This window comes from Lutra lutra, chromosome 9, assembly GCF_902655055.1.
Source record: "Lutra lutra chromosome 9, mLutLut1.2, whole genome shotgun sequence".
In the NCBI taxonomy this organism is placed as follows: domain Eukaryota; kingdom Metazoa; phylum Chordata; class Mammalia; order Carnivora; family Mustelidae; genus Lutra; species Lutra lutra.
The window spans coordinates 74,837,341-74,859,037 of NC_062286.1; the positions used below are offsets into that span (position 1 = coordinate 74,837,341).

General features: G+C 35.7%; 1 protein-coding gene and 1 pseudogene across 7 annotated transcripts in view; both read left to right on the forward strand.

Moving 5' to 3' along the window:
• TSGA10 (testis specific 10) overlaps window positions 1–21,697 on the forward strand; it is a 127,253-nt gene that overhangs the window by 100,937 nt on the left and 4,619 nt on the right. For all 7 annotated transcript variants that reach the window (XM_047746225.1, XM_047746227.1, XM_047746228.1 and 4 more), the window contains 3 exons: window positions 15,566–15,768; window positions 17,429–17,533; window positions 17,712–17,861. In XM_047746225.1, coding sequence (XP_047602181.1) covers window positions 15,566–15,768; window positions 17,429–17,533; window positions 17,712–17,861 — 458 coding nt within the window. The remainder of the gene's footprint in view (window positions 1–15,565; window positions 15,769–17,428; window positions 17,534–17,711; window positions 17,862–21,697) is intronic.
• Window positions 6,533–6,822, forward strand: LOC125109361 (60S ribosomal protein L37-like; annotated as a pseudogene).

Here is a 21,697-nt window from a genome sequence, read left to right on the forward strand (position 1 = left end):
ATGCACAGGTGAAAGTGGCTAGAGTTGTATCTGGAGAGATCACTGGAGCCTGGATCCTAAAGGAATATGTATACAAGTTGCACAGGGTAATTGAATTTACCCAAATAATAAAAATCAAAGGGATATATGCACCCCCATATGTGTCTCAGCCAAATTATGGCAACAGTCCAAGTGTCCACCAATGGATGAATGGATAAAGATGTGGAATATATATACAATAGGATATTACTCAGCCATAAAAAAGAATGGAATTTTGCCATTTGCAATGACATGTATAGAGCTAGAGAGCATTATGCTAAGTAAAATAAGTCAGAGAAAGACAAATACAATATGATTTCACTCATATGTGGAATTTAAGAAACAAAACAGATGAGCAAAGGGGAAAAAAAAGAAAAAGGCAAACTAAGAAACAGACTCTTAACTGTAGAGAACAAACTGATGGTTACCAGAAGGGAGGTAGTGAGGGGATGGGTTAAATAGATAATGGGGATTAAAGAGTGCACTTATTGTGATGAGCCCTGGGTGTTTTATGGAAGTGTTGAATCACTATCCCATTCACCTGAAACTAATATTACACTGAATGTTAACTAACTGGAATTTTAAAACTTTTTAAAAAGTCAACAAATTTTGGTCTTTACATTTCCAGCTTTTAAATTTTGTTAGTCTACTATTCGCTAGGAGGATATGATGCATTTAAGAATCATGAGTCTGTTGATTTCTATAAGAATCCACTGTTAATATTTTATTAATGAAGTGGTATATGCAAGGATTTTCTGAGTCTTCCTTTAAATTATTTTTCTTATTTTAACAAGAATTTTTTAATGATGGAAGTAACTCATGAATATATTTTCACTGTAAAAATTCAAAAAAATCAATTTTTTCTTTAAAAATATTTTTTTACTTGCTGTTTTCAAATTGGAAAAGTAATATATGTCATTGCAAATGAAACAATATTAAGATGAAATGCCAGAAATATCTCAAAGCTTATTAAGATAATAATACACCATGACCGAGTAGGGTATATACCAGTAGTGGTACCAGTAATTTTCTTTAAGCCTTAAATTCATTACCCGTAGAAGTACAATATATAAACTTGAAAGTGATTTATATGAATTTTTAACCATTAAGGATGTTTACTTCAAGTTTTGTAGCTTACTATTCTCATAGTATTTTTTCTATTTTTTCTTTTATTTTAAAATACATATTGCATAACCTTTTCTATCTTAACCATTTCTAAGTGTATAGTTCATTGGTATTAAATACATTCACATTGTTGTGCAGCCTTCACCATCATAACTCATTTCATCTTGTAAATCTGAAACTATATCTATTAAACAATAACTCCTTATTTTCCCCTTTCCCCAGCCCCTGGAAACCATCATTATACTTTCTCTCTTTATGGTTTTTACTACTCTAAGTATCTCATGTAAGTGGATTTATATAGTATTTGTCTTTTGTGACTGCTTTTTACACTTAGCATGATGTCCTCAAGGTTTATCAGTGTTGTATTACAGAATTTCTATCTTTTTAAGGCTGAATAATATTCCATTGTATGAATATACTACATTTTTTCTTTTTTTTTAATTTTTATTTATTTTTTAAATTTCTTTTCATTGTTCCAGAATTCATTGTTTATGCACCACACCCAGTGCTCCATGCAGTACGTGCCCTCCACAATACTCACCACCAAGCTCACCCAACCTCTCACCCCTCCAAAATCCTCAGTTAATTCCTCAATATACTACATTTTAAAAAATTTATTCATCATAGACGCTTGAGTTGATTCCATGTTTTAGCTATTGTGAATAATGCTGCTATGAATGAGTTTACAAATAGCTCTTCAAGGCCTTTCAGTTCTTTTGGATTTATACTCAGAAGCTGGATTTCTGGATCATATGGCAATTCTATTTTTAATTTTTTGAGGGAATTTTGTACTGTTTTCTACAATGACTGTATCATTTTACATCCCAACAACAGCACACACAGGTTCCAGTTTCTCTATATCCTTGCCAACATTTATTATATTTTAGCTTTTTCTTTCCCTGTTCTTGATAATAGCTATCCTAGTGGTTGTGAAGTGGTCAGGCTAAGTCTAACTGTATTTTAAAATACTCCTGACATAAATTTTTTGCCTTAAAAGTTAGTTATTTATGTATATATGTTTACCCCCATTTTAAGCTAGAGTTTTAAGTGCAGGGACCATCTTATTTACATTTGTATTTCCTCAGCTATGTGTATAGGCTACAATCAAATAATTTTGTAAATTAAATTTTGATTTTGAGATAATTATAGATTCACATGCAATTGTAAGAAATAATACAAAGTATCATTTACCTTGTCTGCCCAATTATAACCTCTTGTAAAATTATTGTATAACATCACAAGTAGGATGTTGACATTGAATCAGGCAAGATATGGAACATTTCCATCAAGGATACATCATGTTGCACTTTTGTAGCCCTGTCTTCTTCCCTTCTATCCCTACCCACCCCCTTAATGCATAGCAACCACTAGTCTTCCTTTCTCTAATTTTATCACTTCAAGAATGTTACATAAATGGTATATGGTATATATATGGTATATACATATATGGTATGTAACTTTTGGGGCTTGGATTTTTTCACTCAGCATAATTCTCTGGAGAGTCATCTAGGTTGTTATGTGTATTAGTAGTTCATTCCTTTTCATTGTTAAGCAGTATTCTGTGCTTTGCGTGTAACACAGTTTGTTTAACCATTCATGCATTGAATACCTGGGTTATTTCTAGTTTTTAGATCATACAAATAAAACCATTGTAAACATTGTCTACATGTTTTTGCGTGAAACTTGTCTTCATTTCTCATTAAATGCCCAGAAATGCAGCTTTTGGATTATATGGTAGTTGCATAATTCATTTTTTAAAAAAGTGACAAACTGTTTCCCCCAGTCTATACTGTTTTGCATTCCCACCAATAATGTGTGAGTGATCAGTTTTTCCACATCTTTGTCCATAGTTGGTGGTGTCACTATTTTTTATTTTGACCATCCTGATATAGGTGTAGTGCTGTATCATTGTCTAGTTGCATTTTCCTAAATTAATGAAGCAGACCATATTTTTATATGATTATTTGCCATTTATATATCTTCTTTGGTGAAACAGCTCTCTGTATCTTTTGCCCAGGTTTTCAATGAATTATTTACTTTTTTAATGTTGAATATTAAGCATTTTTTGTATATCTTAGATACTGGTTATTTATCAGATACGTGGTTTGTAGGTATTTTCTCCCAGTATGTAGCTTGTGTTTTCATCTTCTTATCAGCATCTTTCTAAGAGCAAAGTTTAAGTTTGGGTAATGTGCAGTTTATCAGTTTCCTTTTATGGATTGTGCTTTTGGTTTTAAGTCTAAAAATTCTTTGCATAGCTCTCAATCCTAAAGGTTTTTCCTAGTTTTTATTCTAAAAATGTTATAGTTTTATGTTTCACATTTAATGCCATGATCCATTTTGAGTCAGTTTCTACATAAGGTGTGAGGTTTACATCAAGCTTCATTTTTTTGCCTATGGGTGTCCAATTGTTTCAGTACCATTTGTTTGTAGCTTACTATTGTCATAGTATTTTTTCTAAAAATTACTCCTTAATTTGATTGATTTAATCAATCATTAAATTGATTCTTTACATTTGTGAAAAATCATTTGGACATACAGAGTGGGCCTATTTCTTGTTTTTCTATTCTTTTACATTTATCTATGTGTCTGTCTCTTCCCTAATACCACACAATTTTTATTACCATAGCTATATAATAAGTCTTTAAATCAAGTAGACTGATTTTTTTTTCAAGTAGACTGAATTTGTCCACTATACTCTGCTTTTTCAAAATTGTCTTAATTATTCTACTTTCCTTGCCTTTCCATATAAATTTTAGGATACTGTATCTATTTTCATAAAAAATCTTGTTGGGATTTTGATAGGAATCACATTAAACCTGGGAAGAACTAACATCCTTACTGTAGTGAGATTTCCAATCCATGAATATGGCATGTTTTATTTAGATCTTCTTTGATTTCTTTTATCAGATTGGTGTAGTCAGCATGTAAGTTCTGTACCTGTTTTGTGAGATTTACAACTACAAAATGTAGAATACTTCTTTTTTTTTGAGTTACCATAAATGGTATTGTAGTTTTAATTTTGCTGTGAATATGTTCATTGCAAGTATATGTGAGTATTGATTTTTGAATGTTTATCTTATATTCTGTGACCTTACTGAATTCACTTACTAGTTCTAGTGGTTTTTCTGTAGATTCTTTGCAATTTTCTACATAGACGAGCATGTTATCTGAAGATAAGGATTTTATTTCTTCATGTTCAATCTTTATGCTACTTCTTGCCTTATACTGGTTAGTACTTTAATGCTATGTTGAATAAGAGTGGTGAAAGTTCTTGCTTTATTACAGTCTTAGGGTAAAAAAGGAGTCAGTTTTTCACCATTAAGCATACAGTTATCTGTCGAATTTTGTAGATGCTTTTTATTAAGTTGGGGATATTTCTGTCTATGTCTGTATTTCTGAGAGTTTTTATCATGAATGAGTATTGAATTTTTTTCAAATGCTTTTTCTACATCAATTAATATACTCATTTTTTTTCTTTAGCCTGTTGTTATGATAGATTATACTGATTGATATTTGAAAATTGAGCCAGCCTTGCATTCCTGGAATCACTCAGATGATTTTAAACAAGGAAGTAGAGGTTAAGGGGAAAAGATACATATATCTATCTTCATTCTCCAGTGAAATTATTTAAAGCACTAGAATAAGGAATTTTAGAATCTTTTACAGTCTTAGTTTACTTTTCTTCTTTAAAAAAAAAAATTATTTACTGAGTTTTGGTTTATAACCCACCTAGAAGCTTTCTGGTGTAATTTGAAAATAGTCCCTGTACTCAGAGCACATAGAGAGACCACAAAAAGAGACAAGCTACTCCAGACTGATAGGTGGCAGTTTTATTAAGCAAAGGGAACTTCCATATGAGGCTTGTCTTGGACAGGAGAAGGATGAATGGATCCTTGTACTAACCTACCAAATCTTAAACATTTATAAAGAGGTCCTAACTGAATTCAGTCATATACTGTGTGGGTGTTTTCAACATTGTATCAATATACCACCTCTGTGTCTTTGGAGCAGCCTCTGGGAGTGGGAAAGACAAATAGAACCCACATTTCAGGTACAGGGGAGAGGGGAGGGAGTCTTTGAGTATTATAGGTCCAGTTCATAGGTCAATTGGTAGTCACATATTTATAAGGATGTTCCCCAACACTGAGGTATGTATAACCATACCAATTCACCCAGGCCTTAGTTTTCTATTTTTCAAATAAATACAGTATATCTCTCTTATCTAATTCTTCTTAAGAGGAATTTCAAGAATATGAATTCCAAATATACATCCATTAATGTTCTTTAATTAATACTTGTGTTGTAGATGATTTTCTTAAGAATAATATGAAATATGCTTTGGAGAATCTCATATAATTTTTAATGAAACAAAAGATTTTTAAAAGTATAATAATCTTCTTAGGCTACAGTGAATTTCAGAACCTAAAACTAGAATGAGAACCATTCTCCTATTATAAATGTTTTCTTATATTTTCTTCAAGCTCTTTTCTTTTCCTAGCCAGATTTTTGTGTTCATTTACATATTTGCAATAGTAGCATATTAAATTGAGTATTCTACTTTTCACTACTTCCCTATTGCTGGGCAGTAAAAATTTTTCAGATTTTTTTTGTGTATAAAACAACAAGTATTATTTTGTTACATAAAACTTTTATCACATTTTGCATTATATTCTTTTTTTTTAATTTTATTTTTTATAAACATATATTTTTAACCCCAGGGGTACAGGTCTGTGAATCGCCAGGCTTACACACTTCACAGCACTCACCATAGCACATACCCTCCCCAATATCCATAACCCCACCCCCCCTCTCCCAACCCCCCTCCCCCCATCAACCCTCAGTTTGTTTTGTGAGATTAAGAGTCACTTATGGTTTGTCTCCCTCCCAATCCCATCTTGTTACATTTATTCTTCTCCTACCCCCTTAACCCCCCATGTTGCATCTCCTCTCCCTCATATCAGGGAGATCATATGATAGTTGTCTTTCTCCAATTGACTTATATATTCTTTTTTTTTTTAAGATTTTATTTATTTATTTGTCAGAGAGAGAGAGAGTGAGCACAGGCAGACAGAGTGGCAGGCAGAGGCAGAGGGAGAAGCAGGCTCCCCACAGAACAAGGAGCCCGATGTGGGACTCGATCCCAGGACACTGGGATCATGACCTGAGCCGAAGGCAGCGGCTTAACCAACTGAGCCACCCAGGCGTCCCTTGCATTATATTCTTAAGATGCATTCCCAGAAGTGGGAATTTGGGCATATATAGTCAGAAAGCTTTCAGAAAGTTATGAAGCACAATTACAAAGAAACTAGTGGTGCTCTCCTGGGCAGATGTTCTGAGCATGATGTAGCAGAAATGTCTTCTCTTTGATATCAGCCATAGAACTGAGATGATGAAGTGAATGTCATCATTTGGAAAGCATGGTAAGGAGATGCACATGTGCTGCTGCTGTGGCTCTAAGGCCTACCACTTTTAGAAGTCAATGTGGCAAATTATTGTTGCCCTGCCAAGTAAAAGAGAAAGTATAACTTGAGTGCAAAGGCTAAAAGGTGAAATACCACTGGGACCAGTTCAATGAGGCATGTAAAAGTTGTATACCAGAGATTCAGGCATGGATTCCATGAAGAAGCAACACCTAAACCCAGAAGGGCAACTGTTGCATTATCCAGTTCATCCTAAGGATTTCAGCAATTAGTCATGCAATAAAACTCTTTTTTTTAAAAGAAAACTAGTAACTTCATGATAACAAGAAGCAAAACAATATGCTACTTAGAAGCTTAATAAAGAACCATGGAAAGTGATAGCTAAGAGTTCCCCTTTGGAGTTAGAGCAAGCCTTAAAGACTTATCCCTACCATCTGGCAAAGGAGTCCAAATTTAATTGGATCAGACTGTAAAGCAACTTATACCCATAGGCCATTGTGAAATCAATAGAGCAGTTAGTCAACAATTAATGGAGACTAGCATTTAGATGATAGCAATAGAAACAGACAGCTAGAAACTTAACAGGAAGATCAAGGAGAGAGACAATCAAAGATAGCCTGACTAAATCCACTGTCATCTCAATAGAAAGGTTTAGAGAGACGGTAAACATGCTGATGGTAAATGAGTCAGAGTGATTATGCATATACCCTGAGGAATAACATCAGAAGTTGTACACTGCAAGGGAAATAGACTTCATGGGAACTGTCCAGGGAAAGGAAGGGAGGGAGGGAGGCAGGGAGAAAGGAAGGAAGGAAGGAAAGGAAGGAAGGCAATGAAGGACTACAATAACTCCTGACATGGGGAGGATCAGTATTCAGAGTTGTTATAATATAGAATCTTAAATGTCCAGTGTTCATCAATGACAAGAATTTGACTTTCAAAGAAACAAGAAAGTGTGACTCATCTACAGGTAAATAAAGCAAGCAAAAGAAACTGCCTTTGAGAACAGTTCATAATTCCCATATCCTTATTATTAAGCTCTACTGATGACACATTGTCATCATCATTCCTTTACTTCTTTAAACATGGTTTCCTGTAAAGTTAAGGTAGAGGAATAGGGAGGCCATAAGCTTGTCTCATCTCTCGAACACAGCTAGATAACTATCAAATCATTCCGAATACCCAAGAAATTGACCTGAGGACTGGTAAAACAAACTGCACATGTAGAGGTAGAAAATAGGAGTTACAGAGAGTTGATTTGAGGGAGAAAAGAAGTGTAGGTGCTGCAGGGAAGTGGGAGCCCTGATCACAGAGAGAAGGGTGAGAGAGAAAGAGAGAGAGAAAGACTTAAAGCAGCACACAAGGGATTGCACAAGAAAAACTATTCCTCAAAACTATTGATTGGGAAAAGGAGAGGGGCTGCCTACCATAAGTAGTGGTGCTCAAAGTCTGAAGTTTTAGAAGCCTGTGCCATTGTCACAGTAATGACTGGTGGGCTTAGCAGTGCTCCAGTGAGGAAGGAGGCTAGAGATCAGGAGCAGGCAGTATGGTTTGAGGATCCCCTGGGTCCCACAGGGAGAAACATTTCTCCTTCTCAGAGTGCATTTGGGAAGGGTGGCATGGCCTCTCTGGGAACAAAAGAGCTGGCAGGCACCAATGTGCTGCCCTGTTTACTGGCATAGGAACAAAGAAAACGGTTAAGGGCAGCAAACCTAGGTGCTAGCTTTTTGCTGTGCTTTAACATAAACTCTGAACCACTGCGTGGTCATGCAACTGCTTTTCAGGGACAAGCCAGCACCAGCAACAGCATGGCAAGACCCTCCCCCAGCAGATCAGTGTAGGTCCCTAAAGTTTGGAGTTTTGAACCTAGCTGCACATCTGAGATAAAACACACGAGTACTCTGGCAGGCAGACAGATCAGACACAGACAGGCAGCAATCTGATGAAAGCTGGGGACACAAGGGGAGAGATTGTTTGCTCTTCTGTGAGGGCTTCCTGAAGAGTGGTCGGTGCAAACTCCCCGGCCTGGGGTCGAGAGAGAGAGTGGCGTCACCCCCTGCCAAACCCATTAGCACTGACCAACTTGACAGCAACAGAACACCCCCCCCCAGTGGATGCTGGCCCTGCTTAAAATAAGACCCACCCCTTTGTGCCCTGCAGGTGCATCTCCACTAGGGCAAATCTGCTTGAAAATCAGCACAGCAGGCCTCTCCCCCAAAAGACCAGCACAAACCCCTTGCACACACCAAGTCATAGAGTGTTGCAAAGCTTCAGGTCTAAGGAAAATAGAATCCATCTTTTAACAAGCAGACCAAAACACACCCAGTTAAAACTTGGCAAGAGTGGACAAGGTCCAGACACCCCCCAGTGCAGGCAAGAAGAAGCTCTGCAGAGGACTGACCTGAGGGAAAGAGCAGCCAATACACAACAGCAGAGTGCACACTTTGAAACACCTCCTGAAGCACCAGGCCCAGCACATATAGGACCTCTTCTTAACATAGCCATTACTCTCAGGAGCAGGAATGTAACAATCTTTCTTAAAAATCACACACAAGGGTGCCTGGGTGGCTCAGTGGGTTGAGCCGCTGCCTTCGGCTCAGGTCGTGATCTCAGGGTCCTGGGATCGAGTCCTGCATCGGGCTCTCTGCTCAGCAGGGAGCCTGCTTCCCTCTCTCTCTCTCTCTCTCTCTGCCTGCCTCTCTACTTGTGATCTCTCTCTGTCAAATAAATAAATAAAATCTTTAAAAAAAAAATCACACACAAAAAAGTGACCTAAACAAAATGACAAGTTTGAGGAATTCACCCCAAAAGAAAGAACAAGAAGTAATGGCCAGGGATTTAATCAAAACAGATATAAGTGAGATTCTTGAACCAGAGTTTAAAACAACAATCATAAGGATACTAGCTGGGCTTGAGAAAAGTGTCAAAGACACTATCTCCTTCACTGTGGAGATAAAAGAACTAAGAAATGGTCAGGCCAAAATAAAAAAAAAGAAGTGCTGTAACTGAGATGCAAAACTGACTGGATGCAATGAGAATGAGAATGGCTGAAGCAGAAGAATAAATCAGTGATATAGAAGATGAAATTATGGAAAATAATAAAGCTGAAAAGAAGAGGGAAGGAAAAGTATTGAATCATGAATGCATGTTCCTTAGGGAACTCAGTAACTCCTTAAAGCATAATAACATTTGTGTCGGGGGTCTCAGAAGAAGAAGAGAGGGAAAAGTGGGCAGAAAGTTTGAGGAAATTATAGCTGAAAACTTCTCTAATTGGGGGAAGAAAACAGACATCAAAATCTAAGAGGCACAGAGAGCTCTGATCAAATTCAACAAAAGCTGACCTACACCAAGACATATCATAGTCAAATTCACCAAATACACAGACAAGGAAAGACTCCTGAAAGCAGCAATGGAAAAATGTCCTTAACCTATAAGGGAAGACAAATTAGGTTTACAGCAGATCTATCCACAGAAACTTGGCAGGCCAAGTATATTGTATATCAATATACAATATCAGTTACATCTCTATATACAAGCAATGTACAATCCAAAAAATGAAAATAAAACAATTCCATCAGATGAGATTGCATCAAAAGGGATTGCACCAAGAGGAGATAAAATGCTTAGGTGTAATTTTAACAAAAGAAGTGCAAAACTTGTTCTTTACAAAACTAGAAAACATTGCTAAAAAAAATTTAAAGAGGACCTAAGTAAATGGAAAAACATTCTGTATTCATGGATTAGAAGACTAAACATTGTTAAAAAGGCAGTACTACCACCAAATTGATCTATAGATTCAATACAATGCCTATCAGAATCCCGGCTGGCTTCTTTATAGAAATTGGCAAGGTGCTATAAAATTAATGTGGAAGTTCAAGTGCCCCAGAGTAGCCAAAACAATCCTGAAAAAGAACAAATCTGGGGTGCCTGGGTGGCTCAGTTGGTTAAGCATCTGCCTTTGGCTCAGGTTATGATTTCAGGGTCCTGGAATCAACCCCCACATTGGGCTTCCTGCTCAGCAGGAAGTCTGCTTTTCCCTCTCCACCTCCCCCTTGCTCATTCTCTCTTTCTCAAATAAATCAAATCTTTTTAAAAAGAGAGAGAGAGAGAAGAAAAAGAATAAAATCAGAGAACTAACACTTCCCAATTTCAAAACTGGCTACAGAAGTACAGTAATTGAGGTAGTGTAATACCAGCATGAAGAAAGATACAGGCCAGTGGAACAGAATTGAGAATCCAGAAATAAAGTCTTAAAATTGTGCTCAAATGATTTTCAGAAAATTGATACCAATACAACTTAATGAGGGAAGAATAGTCTCTTCAATGAATGGTTCTGGGACAATTGAACATCCACATGGAAAAGAATAATGCTGGATTCTTACCACATACCATATGCAAAAATTAACTTAAAATAGATTATAGGCCTGAATGTAAGAGCTAAAATTATAAAACTCTTAATGAGAAAACATTAAGTAAATCTTTGTGACCTTGGGTTAGGTAATGCTTTCTTAGATCCACATCAAAAGGACAAGCCACAACAGAAAAAAATAGATTAAAAGGATTTCCTCAAGTTATCCAGCATCATATGTTGAAAAGACTGTCTTTTTTCCATTGTATATTCTTTCCTGCTTTGTCAAAGATTAGTTGAGGGTCCATTTCTTGGTTTTCTATTCCATCCTATTGATCTGTCTGTCTGTTTTTGTGCCAGTGACAGCTTTGTAATAGAGCTTAAAGTCTGGAATTGTGATGCCTCCAGCTTTGGTTTTCTTTTTCAAGATTTCTTTGGCTCTTTGGGGTCTTTTGTGGTTCCATACAAATTTTAGGATTATTTGTTCTAGCTCTCTGAAAAATGCTGGTAGTGTTTTGATAGGGATTGCATTAAATGTATAGATTGCTTTGGGTAGTTATAGGCATTATAAGAGTATTTGCTCTTCTGATACATGAACGTGGAATGTTCTATTTGTGTCTTCTTCAATTTCTTTCATAAGTGTTCCATAGTTTTCAGAGTACAGATCTTTTACTTCTTTAGTTAGGTTTATTCCTATGTATCTTACGGGTTTTGGTGCAATTGTAAATGGGACCAATTTCTTGATTTCTCTTTCTGCTGCTTCATTGTTGGTGTATAGAAATGCAGCAGAATTCTGTGTTTTGGGGCGCCTGGGTGGCTCAGTGGGTTAAGCCGCTGCCTTCGGCTCAGGTCATGATCTCAGGGTCCTGGGATCGAGCCCCGCATCAGGCTCTCTGCTCAGCAGGGAGCCTGCTTCCTCCTCTCTCTCTGCCTGCCTCTCTGCCTGCTTGTGATCTCTCTCTGTCAAATAAATAAATAAAATCTTTAAAAAAAAAAAAAAGAATTCTGTGTTTTGATTTTTTTTAAAGATTTTATTTATTTATTTATTTGAAAGAGAGACAATGAGAGAGAGCATGAGCGAGGAGAAGGTCAGAGAGAGAAGCAGACTCCCCGTGGAGCTGGGAACCCGATGTGGGACTTGATCCTGGGACTCCGGGATCATGACCTGAACCGAAGGCAGTCGTCCAACCAACTGAGCCACCCAGGCGTCCCCTGTGCTTTGATTTTATATCCTACTACTTTGATGAACTCCTGTATCAGTTCTAGCAATTTTTTGGTGGAATCTTTTGGGTTTTCTATATAGAGTATCATGTCATCTGCAAAGAGTGAAAGTTTGAGTTCTTCTTTGCCAATTTGGGTGCCCTTTATTTCTTTTTGTTGTCTGATAGCTGAGGCTAGGACTTCTACTACTATGTTGAACAACAGTGATGAGAGTGGACATCCCTGTCATATTCCTGACCTTAGAGGAAAAGCTCTGTTTTTCCCCATGGAGGATGTATTAGCTGTGGGTCTTTCATATGTGGCCTTTATGATGTTGATATATGTTCCCTCTATCCCTACTTTGTGGAGGGTTTTTATCAAGAAAGGATGCTGTAATTTGTCAAATGTTTTTTCTGCATCATTATTACTTAGCCATAAAAGAGAATGAAATCTTGCTACTTGCAATGACATGGGTGGAGCTAGAATGTATTACACTAAGTGAAGTAAGTCAGTTAGAGAAAGATATGTTATGATTTCACTCATATGAAGAATTTAAGAAACAGAACAGATTAATACAGGGGAAAGAAAAAAAGAGAGTGAGGCAAATCATAGAAGAGACTCTTAATTACAGAAAACAAACTGAGGGTTGCTAAGGGGCAGATAGGTGGGGGATAGGATAAATGGGTGATGGGCATAAAGGAGGACGCTTGTTGTGATGACCACTGGGTGTTATATATAAGTGGTGAATCACTAAATTCTATTCCTGAAACTAATATTACACTATGTGTTAACTAACTGGAATTTAAATAAAAACAAACAAAAAAGAAACGGTTGAATTGTAAGTAAATGGAAATTGGCTGAGTTGTATGAGTTGTATGTAAATTATAATCCAATAAAGCTATTGCCAAAAGAAGTGATTCTAAAAAAAAAAAAAAGTGATCCTCCATTTTGTATTCCTCCTGGCAGAGTGTATGAAATTGCCATTGCCCACTTTAATGTTAATCAATACACACTAAGAAATTTGCCAATTTGATAAACTAGGACAATGTTTCAACTGAAAGAGATTTTGCTCCCCTGTGGCCATTCTGCAATGTCTGGAGACTTTTTTTTTTTTTAATTTTAATTTTTTATTTTTTCAGCATAACAGTATTCATTATTTTTTTTCAGCATAACAGTATTCATTATTTTTGCACCACACCCAGTGCTCCATGCAATCCGTGCCCTCTACAATACCCACCACCTGGTGCCCCCAACCTCCCACCCCCCACCCCTTCAAAATTCTCAGATCGTTTTTCAGAGTCCATAGTCTCTCATGGTTCACCTCCCCTTCCAATTTCCCTCAACTCCCTTCTCCTCTCCATCTCCCCTTGTCCTCCATGCTATTTGTTATGCTCCACAAATAAGTGAAACCATATGATAATTGACTCTCTGGAGACTTTTTTTAAAAAGATATTTTATTGGGCGCCTGGGTGGCTCAGTGGGTTAAAGCCTCTGCCTTCACCTCAGGTCATGATTCCAGGGTCCTGGGATCGAGCCCCATATCGGGCTCTCTGCTCAGCAGGGAGCCTGCTTCCCTTCCTCTCTCTGTCTGCCTCTCTGCCTACTTGTGTTCTCTGTCTGTCAAATAAACAAAATCTTAAAAAAAAAAAAGATATTTTATTTATTTGAGAGAGAGACAGAAAGATAAAGATAGAGAGCACAAGTGGGAGAAAGGGAAGAGGGAGAGAGAGAAGCAGATTCCCTGTTGAGCATGGAGTCCAGCATGGCTCGATCCCAGACCTAAGATCATGACCAGATCCTAAGTCAGATGCTTAACTGACTGAGCTACCAAGGTGCCCCTGGAGTTAGTTTTGATTGTCACAATTGGGGTAGGAGGATGCTATTGGCCTCTAATGAGTTGAGACCAGGTATGCTGCTAAATATCCTACAGCACATAAGACACCTCCCTACACCAAATAATTTTCCAACCCAAAAGGTCAGTAGTGTTAAGATTATGAAACCGTGGACTGGAAATAGCATCTAGTTTCATTTTGTATTTATTAGATTATTAGTAAGGGTAGTTTTTCCCCATATGTTTACTAATGAGTTATATTTTGTAAATCTTCTGTTCATATGATTTGTTCATATTTCTCATCAATTCATATGAGTTCCTTTTAGTATAAGATTTAACCATTTTACTTATTGAGTTTCTTTAAAATAAATTTTTAAAAATATGAACAGGTGTTGGGATGAGCACTGGGTGTTATATGCAACTCATGAATCATTGAACACTACAGCGAAAACTTATGATGTACTATATATTGGCTAATTGAACATAATGAAAAAAACCCTGAGTATAGATGACACAAAATTTTAATTAGTTTCAGGTGTACAATGTAATGATTCAATAAGATTATACAAATGCTGTGCTCACCACAAGTGTAGCTACCACTTGTCACCATACAAACTGAGTTTATATTCTTCCAGTTGTTTCCTTCCAAATTTTGGTTAGGTTTATATTGACTATTGCTATGTTTATTTTTTATATGGTTATACATCATTCTTAGTTGTATCTAATATAGACAGTCCTTCCTCTATCTGCTCACTCCTCCCTCATAATTTCATCTTTATTAAATTCTTTTTTCTTAAAGTTCTGTTTTTTCACATTTAACTTTTTAAATACATCTATAATTTATTATAATGTGTATTATGAGATAAAGAACACTTTTTTTCTAAAAAGCAATACCTGGTTTTCCTCCTTTTGAAGAAACATTTGGCTTACAGAGCATTTTTGAGACTCAAGAAAACCTTAAAAAAACTAAGCTTTTCACAGGTTTATGCAAGAGAGGGAATGTGCAGCTCCTTATCTTCCTTAACTATGAGGGACAATAATATTCTACAAGGTAGTTAGCTGTTTGTAACTCACCTAACTTAGGACAAAACAGTAGTCCTGTATAGCACTATGTCAGTCTTGCAGAAATATATAAAAAAATATAAATTCTGGGAATGGAAATCCTTTGCAGTTTGGGATTATTAATAAGTGTTAAATTAATGAATTTTTTATATGATCAGAGAATTGAAGAAATTGATACTGTGTGTGTGTGTGTGTGTGTGTGTGTGTGTGTTTGGTAAGAAGGAAGACATAATTTCTAATTAAGAAATTAAAAGCAGTTGTCAGGGGGCCTCCTGGGTGGCTCAGTGGGTTAAGCCTCTGCCTTCTGCTCAGGTCATGATCTCAGGGTTCTAGGACTGAGCCCCGCATCGGGCTCTCTGCTCAGCAGGGAGCCTGCTCCCTCCACCCCCAGCCTGCATCTCTGCCTGCTTATGATCTCTGTCTGTCAAATAAATAAATAAAATCTTTTTAAAAAGCAGTTGTCAATTTATAACATTATATAGAAATTTTATGAGTCTCTGATAATAGATCAGTTAAATGAATGGGAATAAGTATAGATATCTTCCTATTATCATACAGATGGAGAATGAGTTAGATTCTGCTCGCTCTGAAATAGAACTCCTCAGGAGTCAGATGACAAATGAGAGAATCTCCATGCAGAATCTAGAAGCTTTGCTGGTGGCCAATCGAGACAAAGAATATCAGTCTCAGATAGCGCTTCAAGAAAAAGAATCTGAAATTCAGCTTCTTAAAGAACACCTTTGTTTGGCAGAAAATAAAATGTGAGTTGGTTAACAATACAGTAGCATGAATTCGTATTTTAAATTTTTTTATACTTTATAGGTTAGTAGAATTTAACAGGTGGAATTTAGACAATTTAGTGCCCATCTTTTGCCATTAATTAAACTGAGAATCAGAAATACTCTGATTTGCCTGAGATTTAGTACTCATTTCTATTATATGTTTATCTAAATTTAAATTGAACCATCTTTTTTGATTATTTCCAACAGAGCTTTGGATATAATAGAATGTCTGACCTAAAACATTACCTTTTAGAAATATTATAACAAGTTTTTAGGGAAAAAAATTGAGCACTACCGAAGCCAGAGGAATTTTTCTGTTTATGGACCCACCTGGATTGCTGCTGAGTATTTAGACTTGTCACTTAGTATTTCCTTATGCACCTATAAGTATATACTGGGTACCTGGAAGAACTCTAATATTCATAGAATACTGAAGACTTTTCTTAGAGCACTGACTTTGGGTTTTTTTGTTTTTTAAGCATCCCTAGCTCCATTACCATCTTATTACAAGACCCTTGGCTAGGAGGTAGTAGAAATGCCTGCCTGGACAGTGAGTGTTTTATTATGAAACCTGGTGACCTCTCACAAAAACTGATGGGGACCCTTAGCCTCTATTGTTATCTGTCCCATCTATAACACTTTTTCATCCCCTCAACTCTGTCCTCCCATCTGATCATGGGACCTGGGGGGAAGGATAGGAATCATGGTCTCAGGAATCAGTCACTCCTAGGACCCCCTGACTGAGGAAGGGTTGCAAAGCCAGGGCCAGTTTTCTTGAGAAACTATTTTCAGGTTATGGCAGCTGTGAGTCATTCTTTTCAGTCACTGTAGCTGGGCTTTTGTAATATCTTCAACTGGTTCTGCAGGATCACTTTCTCAAGCTGGTATTTGGAAATCTACCTTGGTGAAATATGCCCAACCCCCTCACCTTTAGGGATGCATTTTGTCTTAGAATGTACGATCACTTAGAACTGGTAAGCATAATAAACTCTTATGTTCTTAATCTCTAAAGTTTAGATTTCAGCAGTCAACAGTGCTGTCTGGCAGGCAAAGAGGATAGAATGTTATGTGCAAGCAGCATTCATTGCTTTCCCCATCTTCCTTATGATAGTGTGCCTTATCACAGAGTTTTTGAGGCATTGTTTGGCTCTAAGGAGGATCCTGTTAAATTGAAGAGAATTTGTTTTTTACAGTTTGTATATGCAAATATAAATTGCATGAATCAAATTTCATTATAAGTATATACAAGACACTTGATTTCATAAATATATATAGTAGGACTAATAATGGTATTGATTATTTGGTTATAATACTACTTTGTATATAATACCTTAAAGTACTTTAAAAAATAGATATTATAGATAGATAATAGATAATATTACCCATCTAAACATAGGGAAACAGAGAGAGAAGGTTTAACTAATTGAATGGGACCGAGAGAGCTTATCCTTTTCAAGTAGGCTATATTCATATTTACTACTTCTAAAATTGGCATATTTTAGATGTACTAATACATCCATAAAAATCACAGTCTGGCATGGTTCCTACTGAGCAACCATTGCCAACATGGTTTAATGTGGTAAGTCCTAGCCATATTTTAAATTTAATCAGCTGTCACTCATACTTTTTTTTAACACAGGGCCATCCAGAGTAGAGATGTGGCCCAGTTCAGAAATGTTGTAACACAGTTGGAAGCTGATTTAGACATTACCAAACGACAACTAGGGACGGAGCGCTTTGAAAGGTAAGTTAGTCTCTATGCAGTGTTCAGTCTGGAAAGCATTGTTGTTGTTGTTTTTACATAACAACAGAGTTTGATAATTTCATGATAGCTTTTAAAGTATGAACTGAACTACAGTTTTATGATGGTATTAGTAACATCACTGGATATAAAATTTAAAAGCCTCACTATTTTGCTTCAGGGAAAGGGCTGTACAAGAACTTCGCCGCCAGAATTACTCAAGTAATGCTTATCATATGAGTTCTACAATAAAGCCAAATACAAAATGTCATTCACCAGAACGTGCTCACCATCGATCTCCTGACCGAGGCCTAGATCGATCATTAGAAGAGTAAGTAGTTCAAGGATCCATTCTCTGGAGACCATATAGAATATTTGAGGAAGTAAGGAAGCTCAAATCAATCTATCAATTATCATATGGTTTCACTTATTTGTGGAGCATAACAAATAGCATGGAGGACAAGGGGAGATGGAGAGGAGAAGGGAGTTGAGGGAAATTGGAAGGGGAGGTGAACCATGAGAGACTATGGACTCTGAAAAACGATCTGAGAATTTTGAAGGGGTGGGGGGTGGGAGGTTGGGGGCACCAGGTGGTGGGTATTGTAGAGGGCACGGATTGCATGGAGCACTGGGTGTGGTGCAAAAATAATGAATATTGTTATGCTGAAAAAAATAAAAAATTAAAAAAAAAAACAGAAAAAAAAATAGTGCTATTTAAACACAATTACATCATTAAGTATATAGACATAAAAGTGAAGTATTTGGATCATTAGTTTTATATAAATTTGCTAAAATTAAAGATCTTTATCTAATGTTTATATAAGTTATATATTTAAAATGTAATTTTCTTCTTATTCTAAAACTTAAATTTTTCCATATGCTTACATTAACAAAATATTAATTACAGCACCATAAAATGCTTATGCTTTAGGAAAGCAGTTTATTTTTCAGAGGAAAATATTTTAGATATATTCTGATATGTCACAAATTTTGTACAAATGCTTGAATTTCGAAATAAATTCAAACTTATAAGAAGTTATAAAAATAAAATAATGCACCGAATAGCTATACACCTTTTACCCATACTCATCATTAAAATTTTACTCCATTTGCTTTCTCTATGTTTGAGACAACATATTTGCTGTCTTATTTACTCACACTTTTACATATGTTTTCTTTCCATGCATGCATGGGTGCACACACACACACCCACATGCACACGCACACATTTTAAAGACCTGAAATACCTCCAGTTCCAAACCATCTCCCCAGGTTTCTTCCTTTCTTTTTCCATTTTGTATTTGTATGTCCTTTCTTCTACAGTGAGAACCCTGGCTCAACATTGTGTTTATCAACAATATGTACGTAGTTACTCTTTTGCTCAATCCCAGAGTACATCTAAAATAGGTTCAAAATTTCTTCACCTATGTCACTACATTAAATAGACCAACATTAAAGTTCATGATCTATTTGTAATTCCTGTCTCCATATACTACTCTGCATAAATCTTGAGGGCATACAGTCAAATACTGAGCTTAAAAATTACTTAGATTAATTCCTTTTTTCCCCTTTTGCTGTGATTATGATATGCATTTAAAATAACACTAGTTTCATTTACTTCAATTTGCTTTCACTTTTCATTTTTCCCCTTCCTAGTTTTTTTCCTTGATTTAGTTTTATTTTTGAATATGTAGATTAATATGCTTTTAAAGTCAAAACTCTGCAAAAAGTAATAACCAGAGAAGTCTTACTTTCTCCTATATACCCTCCATCCCATGTCCCCCATATTGCTTTATGGTTTATATAATGACATTCAGGTATATTTTTCTTTTCATATGCAAAAGGTGGCATACTATATATGTTTCTTACACTTTTCTCACTTCTTTTAGAAGTCACTTTATATTCATACAGATTCCCCTTGTTCCTTTTTACAGTTGCATAGTATTCCATTTTATGGACATACTATAGTTAAGCAACTGACCTCCTATATTTGGACATTTAGGTAGTTTTCAACAATTTGCAATTACAAATAAGACTATAATGAATGTATTTTCATATTGGTGGAGGTATATCTTCAGGATAAATTCCTAGAAGCAGGGTTTCTGGGTCAAAGGGTAAATGTGTATGTGTACAGTTTGGTTAAATAGTGCCAAAATCCCCCTCTGCTAGGGTTGTAGTATTTTTCATTCCCACCAACTATGGTTTAAAGTGCCTGTTTCCCTACAGCATCATCAGCAGAGTATACTGTCAAGTTCTTGAGTTTTTGTGAGTATGGTGGGTAAGAAATGGTATTTCAGTGTAGTTTTAATTTGCATTTCTCTTTTTATGAGTGAATTTTAATATCTTTTCATATGTTTAAGGGCTATTTTATATCTTTTTTTTAAATTGGCCATTTTTTTGCCCATTTTTCTAATGGAATGTTCTCTTTTTGTTAAATTTTCTTTGTAAATGTGGGAAATTAACTTTTTTTTGGATTTACAAAGCAGTTTTTATTTCTCACTTTTACTTTTAGTACATGAATTTTTCAATGTTATCAGAAAGTAAACTATTATCTTTATCCTCCCACCCCCACCCCCCGTTGACTTTGCTGAGAAAAGAATCACATTGCTTTCGGCTAACATATTTAATGAGCAACAATAGATTTATTTCACATTATAAAAGAATAATGGGAAATTAACTTTTTATTACTGAAAATATATGTTGCAAATATTTTCTTCCATTTTGTCACTTTTCTTTTGAATTTACTTAAACTATTTTTTACATGGAAAAGTTTCTGTTTTTATTTAGTCAAATTTTTAAATATATTTTAAACATCCAATTTCTGTTTATAGTTAGAAAAATCTTTTCTTATACCCAGATAGATAACAGAGAAAATCAGTGTTTTTAGTTTCAATGTTTTAGTACTTATATAAGTTATATATATATATATATATATATATATATATATATGTATATATACATATATATATATCTTATTACATTTAGATTTCTGATCCATTTAAAGTTTATTTTGTACATGGTATGAAAAATTGGTCTAATTTTACTTTTTTCCAAATGACTAACCAGTTTTTCAAAGATCATTTAGTAAAAATATTTTGTCCAAGTGATTCAAGTCTCTCTCTGGACTTTCTCTTCTGTTCCTTTGGGTTTATTTATGTCCAAATTCCACACTATTTTAATTATAGAGCCTTTGTAATATTTTTCACTTTTTAGGACTAGTTTGATGGTTTGTTGGTAAACTGGTTCTCCGAGGAAGGGAAGGGAGAAGCCCTGATTTGTAGCATTTGCCAATTTCAGTGGTGTAAATATGCCCACTGTGACCAGGAAGCCACTTTGTTTGTTTCCTCTTTCTTTCTTGTTTTCTTTTTTTCTTTCTTTCTCTTTCTTTATGTTAATGTGTAGTTGACATACAGTGTTATCTTAGTCTCAGATGTACAATATAGTGATTACACAATTCTACATCTTCTATAAATATATTGTACAGTTACAAGCTACCAAGCTAGTTTAACTCCCAGCTCACAAAATTTCTGAATATTTACAATCAGCTGTGAGCCAGCTCCAGCATACTGATAATCTAGAGCCTATAGGAGCACTTCCTTTTAAGTATTTGCCTATATTTTCATGTGAGTTTGTTTTCCATATTACGCAACTAATGAATCATTGAACACTACAACAAAAACTTAGAATGTTGCATCTGAAAGTAGCATTAGCTTACCTAGCTCCAGTTTAAAAAGCCCATTGGAATTTTTATTAGAATCACATTAAATTTATAAATTAACTTGGGGAAAACTGACATCTTGGTAATGTTGAGCTGTCCTAACCAAAAAAACAAGGATGTCCTTCCATTTTTTCAAACTCACATGTGTCATTCAAGAATAATAAAAAATAGGGGCACCTGGGTGGCTCAGTGGGTTAAAGCAAAGCCTCTGCCTTCGGCTCAGGTCACGATCTCAGGGTCCTGGGATCAAGCCCTGCATCAGGCTCTCTGCTCAGCAAGGAGCCTGCTTCCTCCTCTCTCTCTGTCTACTTGTGATCTCTGTCTGTCAAATAAATAAAATCTTAAAAAAAAAGAATAATAATTAATAAATAGATAAAATCAAAAGCTTTTTTTTTTAATTTATTTTCAGCATAACAGTATTCATTGTTTTTGCACCACACCCAGTACTC